Here is a 20,753-nt window from a genome sequence, read left to right on the forward strand (position 1 = left end):
GTGACGGTCTTACCCGCCTCAAGAACTCCCTGCTTTCCGGACAGATGAGTAGTCGTGGCTTCAAAATCTGGGTTAATGGAGCGGCCTTCCACATCCAGATGTTGATCCATGAAGAGCGGCTGAGTAACCAGAATGCTGATCACATTTCCAAAACCGGAGCAATAAACTTTGCCATTGACGGGTATTTGAGAATCCTGGATTTGTTGCTGGAAAAATACAAGACTTATAAAATCAGCACTACTTCGTTTACCAGCCACTATCAGCCATGTATGCTTGCGTGCAGTCAGGATCCGTGTACATTTGGTGATAGTGAGGTACAATGTTACATCAGATCTACAGACAACGGCAGGTGTGCAGAATCTCAAATGAGAGCTGGATTTGTAAACCAAATATTTTCTAATTATAAACCAATAACAAGCATGAGAAGTTATTTCACAAACATCCAAAGTAAAGTCAACGACCTTGTCAACCAACACGATACATTCAGTTTCCCACAAGGAAACTAAGACACTAGAATGTTTCCAGTCTACGTTTGGTTATGTGTTCATCCACAGCATCACAGTTGAGATTCATGGTTTTATGGTCACTGCCCACAAGCTCCATTTGAGAATGGTTCAGATTTTCATTGTCAGATTTGTGTTGCCATTGTTGTTTCATGTCATTGTTGTCTGCCTAAAGAATATGTTCATACATGTTATACTCAGTATTGGTGAATAATTGAGTTTAATACTGTGCCTTCATCTCAGTCTTTTCTCGCATAGGTTCATAATACCAACTTATTTGGTAAATGCTGTCACCTACTGGCTCAATAAAATAACACATCAGTTTTTTTTTTTTTAAAGGGCAACGTGATGGTTTATTGCTTGAAAACAGCTGTTTGTGTATCATTATCAAGGTGTAGACATGAGTTAACACTGCAAATGTAATAAACAAAATCTTAAAATAAACACCAGTGTGCGTAACTTGGAAGAAATCCTCAAAGTAATAGTGAATTCTATCTGTGGACTAGCTTTGACCGAAGATAAAAGAAAAATGACACCATTTTAACAAAACTTTTGTCTTTATTGAGCAAAATTAAATCCAGACAGGAGCCTTTTCAGGTCACAACACCACAAACAAAGCTGGAGTATGTTTGCATATTCCTACCATTACCTGCCTCTGCACACCTACACCAACAGCTTTGGCAACTTCATTTGTAAACCGATTTAGAAAACAAACAAAAAAGGTCATTCATATAACACAAAGTCAAAAGAAGTAGAGTGAAAGTCAAAATAAAGAGACTGTTTAGTTTAAAGAGGGTGAAAAGAAACCACAAGTTTCGTGGGGAGGAGGGAATTTCAGCCTGTGTTAAAATTAGTTCATTGTGTGTAGTTTAATAACAACTTCCTTGATATTTTATTCGATATTCCTTCCATTCTTGCGTTCCTTCCTAACCAATAACAGAAAAAAACGTCTTTAAGTTATTACTTTCCATAGAGTTATTATTTTAAATTATTCTTTAAGTGTACATCATCTCTGCCATGTGTGACATCTTCTTGGGGATGTAAAGATAATACTCCATGTAGCCTGAAAGGTCCTCTATTGTAATGTCGTCCACGTAGGCTCGGGCCTGTTCTGAACATGAGCGCGGAGAGCCCGATGTCAAGGAAGGCGACGGTGATGAAGGTGACGTAGTTGTGGCAGCGTTGGTGGCGGCGGTGTTGGGAGCTCTGGGCCCAGCCCCCTGGCCGGTGTCCTCGTGGATCGGGAGACTCCTCTCGCACTCGGTTATGACATTGCGAAGCCCAGTGAAGGAGTAGACCTCCACTTTGTCCCAGCCCAGGGACTGGGACTGGCACAAGCACTGAGATTCTGCCCCCTGAGCTTCCATGGAATCGGAGGCATTTCTCCGAACGCAGGAGCAAGCGGCGCCTGGTTCTGCTGGGGAGCCATTACTGTGGAGCTTGGACAAAGCTTGGAAGTCAGCGGCTTTACTGGGTCCAGGTCTCTGAGGTGCTCCGGCTCCAGCATCCGCCCTGTCGCAGGCACTTTTCTCTGGGACATTCTCCGTAATCAAGAGCCCTGCTGCAGAGCTCCCTACATCTGGGCAGGATGTAGCCGCCGCTGCAGTAGCGATAACAGCAGGGATCTCTTGTGATGTGGGCAAGGAAACCAGAACTCCGGCTCCAATGCTCGTGTCGTACTCAACAGTAGATCCAAAGACCAGAGGGGTTATGTGGCAAGTCCTGTCTGAGGGTGAGAGCTCCTTCTGGCCTGGGACAGCAACAGTGGAGACCGTTCTTCCATCAACACCAGGGCAAGGCTCCACAGGCTCAGGCACGGCCAGGCGCTGGTGCTTCAAGCAGCCACTAGGGGACGACAGTGCAGAGGCTGTGGTACTGCTGCAGTATGTAAACTTGGGTGGATGTAGGATGGGAGACTTGGACCTCCGACGCCGCTGAGTCCTGGATGCTCCTCTAGATGTTTTCCTCATAGAGCTTAAGGTAGAGGAGAGGAAAGGGGAAAAGGGAAATAAATATAATCTGCTGTACCTTAACTTTTAAACACTTACAGGCAGCGGTCAATGCTTTCTCTTGTAAACCTGAGACCAATGATGTGCTTATCAACTTTAAAGTTGACATTTGCTTTGCCTTTAGTTTTCTTTTTTTACAGCCATTGTCCATTGTGCTTCAGGCGAGACTGATTGTACAGTCATACATGTACCGATTCCCAGTCATTTATCAGAGGCGCAGCAGCGTCTGAAGGGGAGGATGGACCTGACACAATAGCAGGGATTACAAGTAGTCCTACATTTATGTTGTGATACAACAGCTTGTCTCTGTTTCAAGGCAATCATGTCCTTCAAAGGGCTGCACCCCCACTGACTGGACTCCTGAACGACAATACAAGGCGTTTTGTATACGCATGCTCCTGATGGCCACTCTACCGCTGCTCTCAGTGGTTACCTCAAAACAATGAGCGCCTTGTAATGTTTACAGTTTACAGTTGCCTCAATGCAGAGAGGATCACTCATTATGATATCTTAAACAGAACTTCCAAGCAAAACATTAACTCTACGACTAAAAAAACAACCCATGTGCAGACTGGGCATAAACCACCACCACCTACCCATGCCAGTTGTCCTTGGGGCAGCTAAGTTTGGACTTTGCCCCGCTGCTGTCCGGGCAGGCGCGTGACACCGCTCTGGGAGCCAACACCTCTGAAACACTCACAGCTCCAGGTAAACTGAAATAGGGCGGACAGAGAGACGTCAGCATTCAGGCACAGACAGAAAGACAAAACACAACTCTTATCCTAATATACATTTGATGTCCATGTACACATACCTCTCTGCATCCACCCTCAGCTTCTTGAAGGCAGTCTGCAGTGTCTCCTCTTCACAGTCCTTCCCTCCTGCCTCCATGGTGGGAGGAGGCCGTTCTGACCAGCCACCCAGCTACAACACAATCACATCCAGCATCGATTAGAAATAGAGATTTGCTCAACTGCTAACCAATAGGAGGACATGTAAATAACAGAACGATCCCCACTTAGCAACTGACTACTACTCATTCTCAATCTTCTGTTGATAAATCCTATCTGTTCTCCATTCAGAGCTGAGACCACTGACGAAGCCCTCACAACAGGTCAAATAGAACTGATTGATTTAAGTATTTATAATGGTAATGTATGTATGCTGACAGATATCACGTTGGAGTTGATTAGATTAATAATTTATTGATTACTCTCCTGTCAATCCACAGATCGATTACCCATTAGTGTATCACACAGTTCGTTATACTGCCAAAATTCTCTGCATGTGACGGACAAACCGATGGTTCGAGAACCTTAAATTATGTTAAACAAAGATGTATAACAAACTGAAGTGAAGGGTTTCGATGTGAGTCACATTCTACAGAGCTACAGCTCCATCATGCCGAGTCTCAGCTAGTAAACACTGCATTTCGTAAGCACTCCCACCCCGCTGCTAATACTGCCAACTTCCCATAGCTGCTAAGCTAACTAGCAAGTCACGGGACATCGTTTCGGTCGGTTATGAGCGATCTGGGGGTCGTCGAACACATAATTTCATACTCACGGTTCAGGGTATCGTGCTCGCACCAAAGGGAGACGCACCCCAGGCATGCAGGGCCTTTTTGTCGCAGAGGGCCCTCAGATGTTTGCTAGCCAGCGAGGCTAACTGTGGCTATCGCATGTAGCTCGAGAAGCTAACGTTAGCTCGACGCGATTGTCTCGTCAACAATCCCGACTTGTCTTTTCACCGCCGCACACGGACGGACACGCTCTGGTCATGAAACCGCCCGCGAATCAACTCGACGGTAGGAAAATCCGCGGGGCCACAGAGCGCAGGTGTCCGCGGATCTCTGCTTCACTTTTCTGCTTCCTTTGCTTCGCCTTGTTTACAGTTGAAACAGTCGCAGTGACTCTGCAACAACGCGCAGAACGGCTGACGTCAGCGCCGAAAAAAACAACCTGACGTCACTCTCCGCTTCGCCTCGCGGGCCCCGGAAAAGTTAAAACAATATTCACCCAACACACACAGTCACAAAGAAGCAGGCAGTGGATACATGAAGATATAAAAATATAAAGCTAAATGGGAACTTTAACTCGATAATGACTTAATTTGTGGGCTAATCGCGACGTGTAGCCGCAAATGGGCTCCTGTGTGTTATATAACAGGCACCCAAATAGATCCTGTGTGTGTGTGCAGAACAAAGCCGGGCACACTATTAGATCCATATGCAGGAACACCTTATGTTAGTGGCCTTTCTCATTTAGGACATTTACCCACCAACTAATAACAAAGCACCAGAAATACTTCATATTATGATCAAAGCTGATGTTTTCCTGATGTTAAGTAGAACGAAACAAAACAAATGCCATCGAAAAGAATGAAAACAAAGAGAATGTAATAGGAGGGTCATAGAATTATTTGATACTTGTTGTCCACAAGCTGTTAATTATGTCCCAGAGTTGTGGATAAACGAATTGCCCCATATTTGATTCAGCTGTGTCCCTGTATATCTACATGTGTGTATATCTACGTGTGTGTATATCTACATGTGTGTATCTACACTCTGACCTCAGGCCTCTGGAGAAACAGCAGAGTTACAGACGTAGCAAGTCTGTCTGACTGTATGGTGGCAAATCAATGCCATCAAGACTTGGATATGAATTTGCAAAGCCTGAAATTAAATTGCAAACCACACCTGACAAAGTACTGCAGCTTAGGTGTAATCATAAGATTATTCTAACAAATATGCACTTTGAATGGCTCGTGCAGCATGTGTCATCATTACATGACTTTATTAGCCCTTATTGATTCATGAACTGATGGGTGTGTGGCTCAAGAACTGTTGGTGTGGTGATTCATACTGAGAGAGAGAGAGAGAGAGAGAGAGAGAGAGAGAGAGAGAGAGAGAGAGAGAGAGAGAGAGAAGAGAGAGAGAGAGATCTCGATACTATTCACACAGTAAATGCAAACATGAGTACACGCTCAATAGGCTGTAGTCCAATCAGATGGCGCCAACTGGACGTTGTCCCCAGAATGTTCCAGCGCGGTCCAATCACTGCAAAATGCGTGTAAGACTACAGGAAGTGGCTGACGTGTGGACCAATCAGAAGCAGGTACATAGCCGTGACGTCACACCGGGAAGCTCGTACAATCAGGAAAGCTTGCGTGCTTCATCTACCGGCGTCTGTGCATAAGCGGCAGCGGTTTATGAATTACACACACGTCGGTTTTGTAAAACGGTGATAAATTACACCCAGCGTACTTATTAGCGTCGCCATGTTGTGTCTGAGCGGGTTGTCGGTGGCTCTTGCTCTCGTTTTGGTGCCAAGTAGCACCGAGGCGCTGAAGGAAGGAGATTGTGAAGGTAGGTTTGTCTGCTAGCTTCAGTTAGCCACCAGCTAAAGTGGATTCATCTTTAGAAGACTGAGAGCCTTCACACACACCGTTTACAGAAGTGTTTAAATCTTAACCTGAATCCGAACCTGCTGCCTTAGAGGTACGCAGTTGTGTGTTTGAATAAGGTGACGGTGGGACATTGTTTGACGGGACATTTGACAGATGTTGCTCAGGTCACCAGGCAGTTTACTGGCACATTTTCAATGTCTTCAAAGATATAAAAGGAGGTTTAAGGTCAAATAAGAGTGTGTGTGAGCGCGGTCCTCTGTCTCTCTCGAAACACTCACATGTGGAATAGAAGCTCATTCATTTGGCAGTTGTGCATTTGGACTCTAAATTGGTGCTGAGTTTTAGATAGATAAACGAACTATTCATATTTTAGAGTATAACCTGTTAACGATACGTCATTTGTTTTGATAAACGCATGAAATAAATAGTCGAGGGTTTCATCATCGTCCATCCTCAGTTAATGATCAAATAATGACCACAATGGTACATTTCTACCAGTTTTAGAAGAATAAATCAGCATAATTCACCAATTTATATGAATTAAAGTCGTTCACAAGGATTGATAAAGGTCAGGTGTTGCACGCTCGAAATAATGTATTGTACGTGTTTGTGTAACAGTATTTAGCAACATTTTCATCTTGGTTGGTTGATGTCATCGGTGTCTGATGCATCAATCAAACATTTGTGTGTATTTGCTTTATGCACACTTGCTTTATCTTTTAGTTTTATGTGATTGATGATTACACTCCATCCAGTTATTTAATGTACTGTATCTGCTGTGTTTTAGTGTGTGTGACCTTCCTCGGGAAGTTTTACGAGACACTGAAGGACAACGATGTGAAATTCAACAGTGCAGACATCGAGACCGCCATCATGAAGACCTGCAAAGATGCCAAAGGCAAAGAAAACCGCTTTGTAAGTACACATTCTGAGAAGTAAGGTATCCTCCATGTTTCTCTGTGTAGAGGATGGTTACTAGCCTCCAGATAGTCCCGCCTCTAAACAGGGAATGTTTAAGGTGAATGTTTGATGTCCCTCGTGTGAATAGATGCATTAAAACATCAATACATTTTTTATTTAAGGCCTGGAGATGCATTTCTTTAACCAGGGGACTCAACAAGAGAACATCTGAATCCTGTCAACTCTGTCAATGTTTACATCTTCCTTAATTACAATAGGGATTAATATTCACAGTGTAGCATGCATACAACCGTGCTCCACCCTCTTTTGGAGATTTGGAGGCTGCAGGAGGAGAAACCGCTGCTGAGGATGAATATTTCTTGGCATCTCAGAATTCAATTAGTTTTTGATTCAGTGTAGCGTCTCGGAAGCTGAGTGATGAGAATGATGGTAAGATAGCATTCATATAAGTGTGTAGGAGCGCCCTGTTGTAGTTTGATCAGCACATACGTAGAGAGCAGAGCAGGTGTCGGCCATTACTGCTCTCTGTTTCATACTCTTCGTATTTGCGCACCTGGAATGTCTGCAAACCTTATTTGCAAAACAAATCTGCTGGTTCTCCTGCCCTCTTCCGTATCAAAAAATACATACTTTGCCTAAACGCCTCTTGTTAGAGGTAAGTTCTGTTCATAAGTGATTCCTATTTTTATTTCTTTACCTTTTGTTTGCTCACAGTTGCAACGAAGCACCAATAAAGTGGTTAATGACCCTGTAGGACCTTCAGAGTCTGCCCAAATGTAGTGTTTACATACGAACACGGAGCCACGGAGGGGAGATTTCTCAGACATGCAAAACACTAAAACATTTTAATCAGGTTTCTTCTTTTACTCTCCACCTGTTGTCTAGTGTTACTACATTGGGGCGACAAGTGATGCAGCCACCAAGATTGTCAACGAGGTGTCAAAGCCCCTCAGCTACCACGTGCCAGTGGACAAGATCTGTGAGAAACTGAAAAAGAAGGATGGCCAGATCTGTGAACTGAAATACGGTACGTCCCTTAGGCGGGGATCTGTTGTTCTTATTGTTCTGCCACTTTCTTTCATTCTCTTCACCTTCTGTCTGTTTGTTTCTTGTGTTGTTTTTGTTCATTTCCATGCACACTTTTTCCTTATGGTCATGCTCTTGTATTTTGTGAGTATTGTATGCAGAAAATGCACACAGTAGCCATGCTTAGAAATATATATATTCTATTTTATGGTCAAACTCCACTGTGTCGGATATCAGAGGTCCCACCACTAATAAACTCTTAAGCTGTGGGAAACACTGAAAGCCTGTATATATTTTTAGCAGGATGAGAGTTTGACACCCATCTCCAGGTACATGCAGGTGATTTGTGTAGGCGTTGTTTAACGTTTCCGGTCAAACAAGCAAGGTCACAGGTCACATGTGTTCCCAAGTAGCAGGTAGCTTTTAGAGTAAATGTCCCACCTTGAATCTCAGCATCCTTTCTTCTGTGGCTCCTTTTAGACAAACAGCTGGACTTGACTACAGTGGACCTGAAAAAGCTTAAGGTGAAGGACCTGAAGAAGATTCTGGAGGAGTGGGGCGAATCTTGTAAAGGCTGTGCAGAGAAATCTGACTTCATTCGCAAAATCACCGAGCTCATGCCCAAGTACGCCCCTGCAGCTGCCAAAGCACGGACAGATCTGTAACCAGGAAGACGTGACAAAACACACAACTTTGACTCGGACCAGATGGCTATTCATTCATTCAGTCATTCCGAGGATGAGCACCAGGGGAGGACAACGGGAGGGAAGGGAAGTTTTTGACTTATTTGTTGTAGTTTTTTTTTCTTTCTGGAAGTGTACATCTGCTGCTCTAAATGCATTTAGAAGTATAGTTAATGTTAAGGGGGGGATGACCAGTGTTTGACCTTCATAGCACAGGGAGTTTTCTGTTTAATCAGCCAATATGTTTCACCCTATGCGCCTGTACAAGTTATTTTGAGCATGAATTCCCCTCCCCACCTGTTCACAGATACATTTTTCGTGGGAGCAAATGTCGGCGTCGAGCACAGATTTTTCAGAGGGATTAATCCAAAGATCCTCACCGGTCCAGTGTGAAGCAAACGGCCTTCACCTGTCAATCATCTCATTCAGGGGGACGGTGGACCGGCAGCTTCACACAGTAACATACTACACATACAATCTGAGAGCTGTACTATGCCATTGCAGTCTTCTGCTGTAAAGTAGTGAACAAACCTGAAACGGTTGGAAGATAAAGTGCCTTGCTCGAGTGCACCTCACAGTAATTGTTTCTTTGTCACTTTCCTGCCCAGAGTTTCCTATTTAATCCAGCATTTGTACCTTTTATGCTGTCATACTCATAACTGATATGATCTTTACCCTCCTTTCTTTGACATTTCCTTGTTTGGCTGAACAGTAAAGGTTTGGTGGAAACATACATATATGTATATATATATATACACACACACACACACACACTCTGCAGATCTTTATTCTGTGCTTGTGTGTGTATAGCGACTGGTCTGACCTGTTCAATTGATGGTACTGCTTTCTCTGCCAGCTGATATATCGTTTGTACAACTCCTGCAGGATAAGTCAACGTTGACCCGTGAGTCCTAAAGTGGACACACAGGTCACCGCTCTCGTTCTCATCTCCTAATCCGTTTGTGGTCATTTACACTCCCCTTTTCCCAACCGAGAGTCAGACAAGTCACACAAAGTGAATGTGTTGTATGATGAGTATAAAAAAAAAAAATCAGTTTTTTTTTTATTATTATTTTCCCTTTTAGATATTAAATGATATAAGATGCAGGATAGTGACATAATCTGCCTGGTCTCCACTACAGACCAAATGTTCTTTACCTAAATGCTTCAGACCCAGCCTTGGAAAATTACAACAAAAGAAAAAAAACAGTTGAAAGCTGCAATTGCAAGAGTTTATGTTGTAAAATCACAAAAATTTAGAGGCCATTGAAGTGCATTTTGAAACATTCCTGCTCTTAATTCTATGCTGTAAGATAAAAAAAAACACACGGCACTCTGGAGGAAGCGTGGGAGCTTTTTCTGAAGAAGCTTTGACTGTAGGAAGCAGCTAATGACACTCACAGAGGGTTACATTCTGCTGGTTGATGCAGGAACATTAATGTGGGTCAAATTAGAGTCAAACTGGGATTACAAATACAAACCAAACTTTATTTACATGAAATAGTTTTTGAGCTTTTTGTTTAGATTCAATATTTAGAGGGCACATTTGTTTCTAGAGGGTAATTACTGGTTTTCAGCTTAGTTCTTGTTTCCTGATCACATCCCAGGTTGTTTCTCTACAGGAGCTTGTATTGTTGTTTGCATCACGCCACACACATGATGTGATAGTTCAAGTTAGAAATAAAAGAAAGACATGGGCTAAGGGGTTAATGCACCTTTTTTTTATTCTGATCATCCAAAAGATATTTTCTGCTCCAATTAAACATGTATGGTTTAAATTTCCTAAAAATAAAGATGCCAATATTAAGTCTTAGCCCACATTGCATATGTTGCCATAAGTAAAATTTACCTCCAACACCCCTGATGATTGTACCTTTCAAAAGGGATATACTGTATAAGCACTGTATACTCTTTGGTTTTGTCTCAAATGACGTGTAAGTTAAAAACACAAGACGATAAAAGAAACGTGATGCTTGAACTACTTGATATGGAAATGTTAAGTTAAAATATGGTGTTTCAACTTGACCTTTTGTGTAAGGCCTAGTCATTTATTACAGGTGTACTACTATTCTACTTTTACATTAAAATATAAAAATACTTGCTTCTGGAGTCTTGATGTTCTTTCAAATAGATGAATCAAACAAATACACATTATCAAGTATACAGGCAATGTGATTTCATCAGCCATGATTGGACAGATCATCAATAATGTTCCAAAATGTTTTAAAAAGTGCTTTGACGTAGACAGAACTGATCAGAAAATAAGGAGTACAACTTGTCACCTCTGTAAAGAAATAGTAATAGAAATTAAGCACATTTTTAATTCCAAATGTTGAACGTCAAAACGCATTACGTCATGACGTCGTCAGCGTCACATTAGTCTCCTCCCTCCAGAAGGAAAGCGCACATTCCTATTGTCCAAGATGGCGGGGCTGGTGCAGAACCTATGATGCTGACATGTTTTTATACGGGTTTATCATTTTATTTCGACATATGTGCAGTTATACAGCCTTCCGACCATTAGCGTTTGTTTTTCGAAGCCCCGGCCAGTCCTTTCACTTCTGCTAACACCCCAGGAATTCGCTCTCCAAGCCGGATTCCCGCTGCAGGCTCCGAAAAGTTTGAGCTCCATCATCCTTTGAAAATGAAGCGACAGGCCGGGAGAGAGACTAGTCCGTCCAGGGCGGCAGCTAAAAGGATGAGGGAGAGGGAACGAGAGAGCACACGCAGAGAGGAGCTGCCAGCACCGTCGCTGGCCCTGCTGCTGGCTGAGAGCCGGAGCTATCATCGCCGGAGCCGGAGCAGGGAACGAGAGAAACCCCGGCTCAGGGAGGAGCGGGCGGCCGCGCTGGAGCTCCACCACCGACATGAACTCAGCCTCCTCGGCCGTCCTCCGCTGCGTACAACGGCGCCGGAGCTCCCCGCCGCCAGGTCAGGCACTCTGGAATACAAAACGCTGCTCATTAGCAACCTGGGCTCCCAAGTCTCCGACGAGGACGTGGAGGATGCGCTGTTTCACGAGTTCAAAAAGTTCGGGGACGTTAGCGTTAAGCTGTCGCACACACCTGAGCTGGGACGGATCGCCTACGTCAATTTCCGGCAACCAGAGGACGCCAAGGAGGCCAGACACGCCAAATCCTCCAGGTTAGTTTTGGGCGACCGACAGCTGAAGATTGAACCAATGTACGTCCGGAGGCGAAGCGTCACGCCGCCAGATGTCAGTTACTTACCTTTGCACGCCCCGTACCCGTACCGGCAGCGCTCCCTCTCACCGCCCGGGCCCGGAGTCAGCAACATCAGGGACATCCGAGCAAGGCACTACGCCCTAGAGACCCTGGGCCTCAGCAGGGAGAGGGAGAGGCTCTTGGATTATTATGGGATGTTGGATGAGAGGGGTCGTCCCTATGGTTTACCTGCTATGCCTGTGGTGGAGGACCTGAAACCAGAGGATGATCAGAGGGCAACTAGCAATCTTTTTATTGGCAACCTGGACGGTAATGTGACAGAGGGGGAATTAAGAAGAGGGTTTGACAAATATGGCATTATTGAGGATGTAGTGATAAAGCGCCCTGCCCGTGGCCAAGGTGGAGCGTATGCTTTTGTGAAATTCCAGAACCTGGACATGGCACACAGGGCCAAAGTGGCCATGCAAGGACGGCTGATTGGTGGCAATCCCATCAAGATTGGCTATGGCAAAGCTAACCCCACTACCCGGCTCTGGGTGGGCGGCCTTGGGCCTGGGAATTCTCTGGCCGCCCTCGCTCGGGAATTTGATAGATTTGGAAGCATAAGGAACATCGACTACGTGAAGGGAGACAATTTTGCTTACATACAGTATGAAAGTTTAGACGCTGCCCAAGCCGCCTGCACGCAAATGAGGGGGTTTCCGTTAGGAGGACCTGAGCGTCGTCTGCGGGTGGACTTTGCTAAAGTTGAGGAGAGCACAGCTCGTCCATTCCCTCCCGGTTACCAGCCCGCCGTTCCACTCCCTGCCCACTATGAGATCCTTGGTGAGACATATAGCCGCCACCGCAGCCTCGAACGGGAATTGAGGGCAACCAGGGACCGATCGCCGCCACCTTCACACAGTTTGCTTACCCCAAGGGAAAGAGAGAGGGCCCTGCTAGAGAGAGACTTCCCAGCCAGCCCCACCCGCAGTCTGGAGAGCAGGAGGAGCGGAGGAGGAGGAGGAGGAGGAGGAGGAGGAGGAGCAGCAGCAGCAGCAGTAGTGGAGGCCTTTGGGAGAGGTGGGAGAGGAGCAAGGAGTCGCAGTAGGAGCAGGGAAAAGTGGCTGAAGGAGAAAGAAGAGAGGAGGAACAGGAGGAAGAGCAGGAGTCGGAGTCCTTCCACCGACAGGCCGGCGGATGAGAAGGAACGAGAGAGGGAAAAGGAAAGGGGCAGGTCCAAAGTCCGAGGCCAAGTGGGGGCTGCATCTCCTGAAGCCAGCCCAGACAGAGCCCGGGTCCGAGCTCCCGACTCCACCACAGAGCCAAGAGACCACTCCCCCGATGGAGGAAGAGGACGACACTCCACCACCACCGAAGAAGAGCCACCTTCTGGCCGCCACCACAGCAAGAGGTCATCTAGTGAGCACCTAAACAATCATCACCATCGCAACAGTGAAGTCACGGCTGCCAGCTCTCCTGCAGCACACACAGACACAAACACGTCCTCCTCTCCACACAGCACTCTGTCAGAGTTTGCCCAGGCCAGTCTTTCCAAGATGTGGCACGGTTTCTTTGCGCTGAAAAACAGCAGTTTCCCCACAGACCTGTACATACTTGAGGGGGGCTCCTCCTTCTTCAACGCTGTGATGAAAGAGAGCCTGAAGCAGCAGAGCCAAAACCAACCCAGCCAGCTCAAAATCGCCCAGAGGCTCCGCATGGATCAGACCAGACTGGATGAGGTGACGCGCCGCATTAAACTGGGCCGGCCTGACGGCTTTGCCATCCTTTTGGCTCTCCAGGGCCCCGTCGACCGCCAGGCCCCGGCTCCTGAGCCCGGACTTCAGGTGCGCTTGCTTCGCCACCTGGTGACCTACTTGAGGAACAAGGAGGCGGCAGGGGTCGTGAGTCTCCCGGCAGCTAAAGAGGGGGGGAGCGGGGCCATGCTCTATGCCTTCCCTCCTGGAGAGTTCTCCCAGCAGTACCTCCAGGCTGCCAAAAGGACTGTGGGTAATCTGGACGAGGAGCACATGGTGATTGTGATTGTCAATGACACAAATTGATTAGTACACAGTGTACACTGAGAGACAATAGACATCCAAACATGAACCATCATAAGCATACACACACTACCACACAAACACTTCCATGTTGCTTTTAAAGGAAAACAAAGATGTTCGTTATCATTTTAGCCAGTATCTTTATCTTTTAAATGACACACAACACAATACACTACTTCTTTTATTACTTTACAACACTGCTGTCATTTTTACTACAAGGCAGAAAATATCGATTATGGTTTTCAGATTTGCTGGGAATTTAAATGTTAAATTGACCGTACGGGACATTTATAGGAGATAAACTTGTACAGGCCTGCTGCACATACAGGCGGGCAATACTGTTGCTTTTGTATTCTAAGCTGTAACATACAACACTAAATCAGATACGTTTGTTTATATGCTGTTTGCTTTATATGTCTTTTTGTTTCATTTTTGGAACTGACCAAGATATGTATAGCCAATATTAGTGGGACTAGGAAGTTGACTTCTGTGTGATTGTACTGTAAATTGAATGGGAGTGCTGTGCAAGCCAAGTTTGACTCGAGAGAGAGAATCGGTTAGTCTCCTCTACTGGCTGCTGTTTGCAGGTTTGAACTGTTAGGTTGTGCTATCTTTCAATGCACCAGCCACCATGGCCAGTAGAGACTGAAGTGAATCACCTGACCCGTCCCTGTGACTGTACATTTGACATAGCTAGTGTTTTTACCTCTTGAACCATTCCAATTTCTCTCTCATTCTGAACAACACACGTCTGTGTGTGTGTGTCATCTGTTATTGCATGCAAGATACAAAGAAGTTGTACGTTGTTCTGTTAAACCTTTCAGCTCCCAGCAGCTTTTACGGATGTGAGTGGTGAGTGAGTGGTGTTGATATCATTTCACTGGTTCAGGTTTTATATTGTATACTGACTTTTATTGTTTTTAATACATCACTCCATCCAACCTTCACTATACTTCCGTCCCATTTATTTCCATCAACCTCTGGTCGAGCCTCAAAACATGTCTTCACTTCATTCATATTGTCGCTCTCTTGTCCCTAAAGCGTGAACATGATTGATTGCTTGATGCAGCTATACGATGATGAAAAGGATCCTGTGAGTGAGAAATTCTGCCTTGATGTGGGTTTCAAGTAATTCACATGTCCTTGATTTTAGTTTGTCCAAAAGGGTGCCTGGACCTGGACCAAGTACTTCCTAATTTAAATTTCTTGTGAATTTTTAATAGAATAATGTTTTGGGCGGGATACGGTCTGATTTTAAACAAAAGATCAGAATAAAGAAGGAAAAATAGTATGTTAACTTAAGATGGCTGACGCACACTTTTGCTCTTTTGCTGTTGTCATGGAAATGAGTGGAGGGATGTTGGTGTAAACTTTATTGATTCAATCCGGCTGTGGTTCAGTTACGCCTTTGCCATGGAAACACATTGGTGTTCTGCACCTTTATACACACACCACATCAGCATATGAGTGTCAGAATTCTTATTTGTATCTACTAATAATCAATACAAACAGTAAAGACTGAAAAGGCAATCAGGGTGATTTTAGTTTGATAGTCAGCAGAAATATCTCATCCTGTAAAAATCATTGTTCCAGCGATACGTTTATGAAGATATAAATTTGGTTCAAGAATGAGCAAGTGTAAATGTTGTCCAACACTGCTGTTTATGCTGTTTCTGCAGACCCAATAGTTATCAGAGTTTATATATCTAAAAGACAGAAAACCCAGTATGTAAATTTTGAAGAAATAATGTGTATGGATAACTGCCATTATTGTCTCTGTGCTGTGGGTAAAAAGAGGTATGTCACCTTTTAATGTACAGAATCAGGATTTCAGTCATTGGAGTGTTTACCTTGTGCATGGTGTTTCTACGTTTTAACCACAGGCTAACTTGTGTTTCCATATTGAGATAAATTAATACCGTGTCACAACATGTCTATCAGTGATCTCAAAGGGAAATCCAGTCAGTAGCAGCAACATCACTTTGAAATGGAATGTAAGAAGAAAGTGTTTGGTCATCATTGCACTAACATAAACATGGTACTGGGCTCTTTGGAGACGTACTGCAATATACTACTTTTCATTTCCATGTGCTGTCTCTAAAGAACCTTTTAGAAATACATTTGGACTTCTCTGTGTTTCAGTCACCAGTGAACATGCCTCTTGGTGTTAATGATTATTTACTGGATTGTTGGTCTGAAACGTGCTTAAAGCAGAATACATGAGTCAAATATAAATAAACAAATGCATTATTCTCCAAAGTCAATCAACTTGAATGTGACACTAAAACAATGGAGATGAAAGAGTTGAGTTTGGTGGCAGCTAGGGGAAACACTTGTAAATGTTACTGAATGTTTATCGCTACATCGATCATATAAATGTTTCAATTTTCTACAAAAAAACAAACTACTTTTTATAACAAAACTGATGAATGACACATTGTAAATACATACCCTTTTCTTGACTCATCTCTGCTTGTGTTATGGCCGATGAAGTTACACAGTCGGTTTTGTACACAGGTTCCCCCCTTGGTATTGTTATTGAGTCAACAAGAACATGTATTCTATATGGGAAAAATGTAATAAACATTTTATGCTCTTTAAGCTTGGATCAGTCTTTATTTCTTTGACTTTCACACATTTTATGTAGACTAATTTATTTTATATATGCAGTAAGACGTCAATATTTAGTTGTGATGCAAAGTTGCATTTATATAGAAAATGATGGTAAACCGCTCTTGATTTGTGCTATTTCGAAGATTAGGGTATTTACTTGTGATGTAAATATTAAACGAGTATAATTGGTAAGTATTCAATGTTTACATGAAATATGTAAAGAACACGTGAGCTTTACGTGGGAGTTCTTCACTAACGAAAACGAGACGATAACTTCATAAGAACTTATTTGCGATAACTTAAACTAAGACGAAATCCATGGACATTTTCGTCAACGAATAAAAACGCGACGTAAACGTTTGGGAGGGACGAATTGGGATTTTCAATTGCCATTTAAACCAACGAAGAAGAAGAATATCCAATCAAAAGTGTGTTTGTAGTCACGTGATTCCTACTTGAACCTACCCGGGAAGTGAACCCGTAATGGCACCGCGACAGCGCCGAGCTGCTTTGACGGTGAGACGGAGTGACATTTCGATACATTTTACATTTGATTTGGGAGGAAAAAGACCATTTCGAACCGTGTGGAGCGAAAATAACCAGAAACAACGAACCTGAAGCCACATTAAACAGACGAGCCCCCCCGAGAAGCGAAGGTAAAGCACAACTGGTAGATGACAGCAATATGAGCTATCTTGTGTCAACCAGTCTCCTACGATACGATACAACTTCGTGATAAAAATCAATACACTTTTGTGATATACGTAATGTTACACATATACCGGGAGAAAGTCGAAGACAACAAATAAAGCTAGAAAACAGCTCTTCATTCAATTCAATTCAGGGAGAGTCGGCCTAATGTTCATTTTGTGTTATTGTTGTGTTGATTTTCTTAAACATGATTTTATTTGCAAACGAATTGAAAAAAAAAACAAAACATGTTCCCTGTCACAACAGTCTGGATTTCACCTTCAAACCTCAATTCCACTCCATAATAACAGGTTACTAAAAGGTTGACTAAAACCAATCCGAGACAGGTGCCTAAAATATGGCTAAAACTAAATGGCATTTTAGTTGAAAGATTATGACTAAAACTAAACCAAAATGTGCACTGTGCTCTATGGATAGTATGTGGTTTTGTATTGATTGCATTATACTGTACGGTGCTATAATTTCTTATTAGATTATTTTTTCTTATTATTTTTCTTATTGTATAACCCCACTGTTGGAAGCTTGTTGTATTGACATCAGCACGTGGCATGTTCAAACACAAGAGGGCAGTACAAGCTAAGAACACCAAAAGGAGTCACGCTCCTATTCACATCTACAGGCAATTTAGAGTTTCCAATCCACCAAAGCTGCATGGCAGCACAGTGCAGCGACAGTGCTCTGTGGTTAGCACTGTCGCTGCACTGCAAGACGAGGCTTCAAATCCAGCTTGGACCAACTTCCACTGTGGTCCTCTCTGCATGTTCTCCTGTCTGCTTGGGTTTCTTCTGGGCACTGGATGAACCAATATATTTCCAAAGCTTTTATCCCTTTGAGCCAGTATTCATGATTTATTTGTGTAAAAGAGTTTCCTTGTGAACACATATTGTTGTAGCCTCTGGATGATGAACCCAGCTGCCTTGATCCGACTGTGGAAACCAGGCTGCTTTGGTGTCAGTAAACTAAATTTACTCATTAGATGCTCTATGGGCGATTCAGAGTCTCTCAGTGTGTGGCCTCTGATTATGGAAACTATCCTTCTCTTCCTCCCTTTCCTCTCTATCTCCCTTCCTTTCACCCCTTCACACATGCCCTTTGTCTCTGAAAGACAGAACTGCACATATTCTCCATTGTCTGCAGCAGTCGGGACAGGACAGCGCAGCATCAGTAGCTGGGATGGTGGTGATGCTGCTAAGGCTTTTACAGCAGAAGGCAGGAAATGGAGGGCTGATAAAATATTAATGTGGAGTCATGGGAGGTCCAATGAAATCCATTAGGAGGCTAAAATCAATGGGAGGAGTAAGCAAAGCCAGACTCCCTTCCCATTTGACCCAGATGGAAATAATGGTAAAGTGTCTGTGGCGAATAACTGCTTGAATTGTGTTGTGTTTTCTCACTCATTCCTCTGTTTGGGTCTTTGAAAAAAACTAATATAGCGTTAAAATAAAATGTCTACATTATCATTTTAGTGGTGAAATTGTGAGCTGTAGAGATGAAATGAACTCTCTCAGCCAATCAGCTTCAACTGCATCCACAAGACACAATACACACACATGGGGAAGGCTAAAAAAATCTTATCTAATCTGAAGTATTTTAAACTGAGAAATGCTGAATGGGTGCCTGAAGGTCTGAAGGCCTGATGGTTTCCCTGCCTGAAAGTATGAAGAAGTCAGAGGGGCTTAAAACTTCTGAAGCTTTTAGAATCTTTTTCCAACAACTAAACATATTAGACGAAAAGTGAGAGCTTGAGGAGATGCCTATCACCAGCATCTTCCTCTTACTCCTCATTGCCTTCTGCCCCTCCACACTATCAGCCTACACTTCCTGTTTTCCTCCTCCTGTAGACAGCAATGACATTTAATCTCCATTTATCAACAGCTAAACTTATCTCTCTGCAGGCTGGTTAGAAATTGCTGGCATTGTTCTCTGATGGGGCGCCTTGCTGTGGGAAGGCGGTCATCACCTCCTCCTCCTCCTACTACACTGGTTTCCCCCTTCTTCTCCACTTTACCCCTGGATTGTGAGCTCCTCTTGCTTTCCCTTTAATTTCTCCTCATTCCTTTGATATCGTTTCCTTTATACAAAGTTTAAACTAGAGTGTTTACCCTCCTCTCCTCCTCCTTGTCCTCCTTTCACGCTCAGATCGTTCACCGCCTCTGTGTCATCAAACATCACATATTTCCTTCCCTCACTTGTTACCGTGACGTCCTACACCTTCCTCCTCCTCCCCCCTTCACCTCAGAGCTGCAGACAGCTGTGATACTTAGGTCCCATTCATCAGCAGCTAAACCCATCCACCTCCAGCTCAATGAGAGATCTGTTGTGACAATCACTTCACCCTCCTACGTCGTCCTCGGTGCTCCCCTTACCTCTGACTTCATGCCATCATCCTCTCCCTCGTGCTCCTTTTCTGTCTGTGGTGGCACATCGTTGACTTCCTCAGCAGTGACTTCCTGTGTCACTGAACTAGGCAACGTTCAACGTAACATGAAGTTACAAAGTTCTGTGTATGTTTAAATGTACTTTACATTTGTGAGGTCAAAAAATGGTGTAATGCTACTTAGATAAACAATATAGATGTCAACCAAAGGAACAAGTTGCAGAAGTGATGTCATCCAAACTAACAACATGTGATGTCATACTTATTCTTACTAAATCTAGTTCTAGTTTATCTTTGGCTCTTATTCTATTCCCCAGCATTTTTCCCACTCTGCTCCTCCACAATTCAGTCCTCCTCCCTTTTTCGTCTCCCCTTCTTCCCTCCTCTTTTTCTTCACCCTCATTTTCTCAGATTTTCTTCACCCCCCTCCCCTTTTTCCTCTATGTTCCAAAATATCCATCATTACCACCAGCCTTTTCCAAACTCTCCACAGCTTCTCCCCTCCCCTCTGTCTCTCCTCAGCCCCTTCTCCCACTTCTCTTCTCTTCATCCTCAACCTCCTTTGCTCAGGCTCATCATTCCATCTTCCTCCCTCCCCCAGTGCCCCCTCTTATTCTCATCATTCCAAAATAATTACCGCTCACTCTGTCACAGAATCCTTCCCGCTCCTGTCCCAGTTCTCCTCCTTTTCCTTCCCTACTGTCACCCTTCTTCTCTCCTATATAGTTTCCTCCCCCACCGCCTCTCTTCTCCCATTTTCCTAAATCCCCTTCCCCTATACCCCAACTCCCTCTTCTCCCCTCTTCCTTCCCCCCCCCCCTTCTTTATCTGACATTCCTACATGATTTCTCCTCCTATCACTCCTGTTCTCTTCTCGCTCCCACCATCTCCTGCTGATTTCCCCTCTGCCACAAGCTTCTCTTTTTTCCTCCATCAGCTGTTTCGCTCCTGTGCTCAGTCAACCTCCACCCTCCTCTGTTCTCATCATCCTAGCTGTTGTTTCCCTGCTTCTTCCTCCACCACATCCTCCTCCTCTTCCCTCAGCAACCCTCTTTCTCCTGCTCGTCTCTGCTATGCTTGCTTGTCTTGTCATCTCATCTTCCTCATCCATGCTCTCCCTGCACAAATTCCTCTTCCACCAGATCCTCACACTTTCCTTTTTCTTAACGTAACTCCCCTCCTCATCTTTTCTCCCTTCCAAAGCGAATGCCCCTCACTTATCCTTCTTAACCACCACAACCATGATGCCATCAGCATCTCCATCCTCAGCTACGTCAC

At 44.1% G+C, this 20,753-nt stretch overlaps 3 protein-coding genes across 3 annotated transcripts; 2 read left to right on the plus strand and 1 right to left on the minus strand.

Annotated features, from left to right (window-relative positions):
• Positions 1 to 1,039: 1,039 nt before the first annotated feature.
• Positions 1,040 to 4,467, minus strand: oser1 (oxidative stress responsive serine-rich 1). Its single transcript, XM_076147338.1, has 4 exons — positions 4,079 to 4,467; positions 3,327 to 3,436; positions 3,109 to 3,225; positions 1,040 to 2,477 (listed from the first exon to the last, which is right to left on the minus strand). Exons 2-4 carry the CDS (start codon positions 3,401 to 3,403, stop codon positions 1,499 to 1,501), a joined length of 1,173 nt encoding a protein of 390 aa, XP_076003453.1. The 5' UTR covers positions 3,404 to 3,436; positions 4,079 to 4,467; the 3' UTR covers positions 1,040 to 1,498.
• Positions 4,468 to 5,648: 1,181 nt separating this feature from the next.
• manf (mesencephalic astrocyte-derived neurotrophic factor) lies at positions 5,649 to 10,357 on the plus strand. Its single transcript, XM_076147163.1, has 4 exons — positions 5,649 to 5,879; positions 6,708 to 6,835; positions 7,727 to 7,868; positions 8,348 to 10,357. The coding sequence occupies exons 1-4, from the start codon at positions 5,792 to 5,794 to the stop codon at positions 8,530 to 8,532; spliced, it is 543 nt and encodes a 180-aa protein (XP_076003278.1). The 5' UTR covers positions 5,649 to 5,791; the 3' UTR covers positions 8,533 to 10,357.
• Positions 10,358 to 10,712: 355 nt separating this feature from the next.
• rbm15b (RNA binding motif protein 15B) lies at positions 10,713 to 16,375 on the plus strand. Its single transcript, XM_076147162.1, has one exon. The coding sequence runs from the start codon at positions 11,195 to 11,197 to the stop codon at positions 13,775 to 13,777; it is 2,583 nt and encodes an 860-aa protein (XP_076003277.1). The 5' UTR covers positions 10,713 to 11,194; the 3' UTR covers positions 13,778 to 16,375.
• Positions 16,376 to 20,753: the final 4,378 nt, after the last annotated feature.

The sequence above is a fragment of the Genypterus blacodes genome, unplaced genomic scaffold (assembly GCF_046128005.1).
Source record: "Genypterus blacodes isolate CSIRO-AG114 ecotype Tasmania unplaced genomic scaffold, CSIRO-AGI_Gbla_v1 ptg000037l_1, whole genome shotgun sequence".
Classification (NCBI taxonomy): Eukaryota; Metazoa; Chordata; class Actinopteri; order Ophidiiformes; family Ophidiidae; genus Genypterus; species Genypterus blacodes.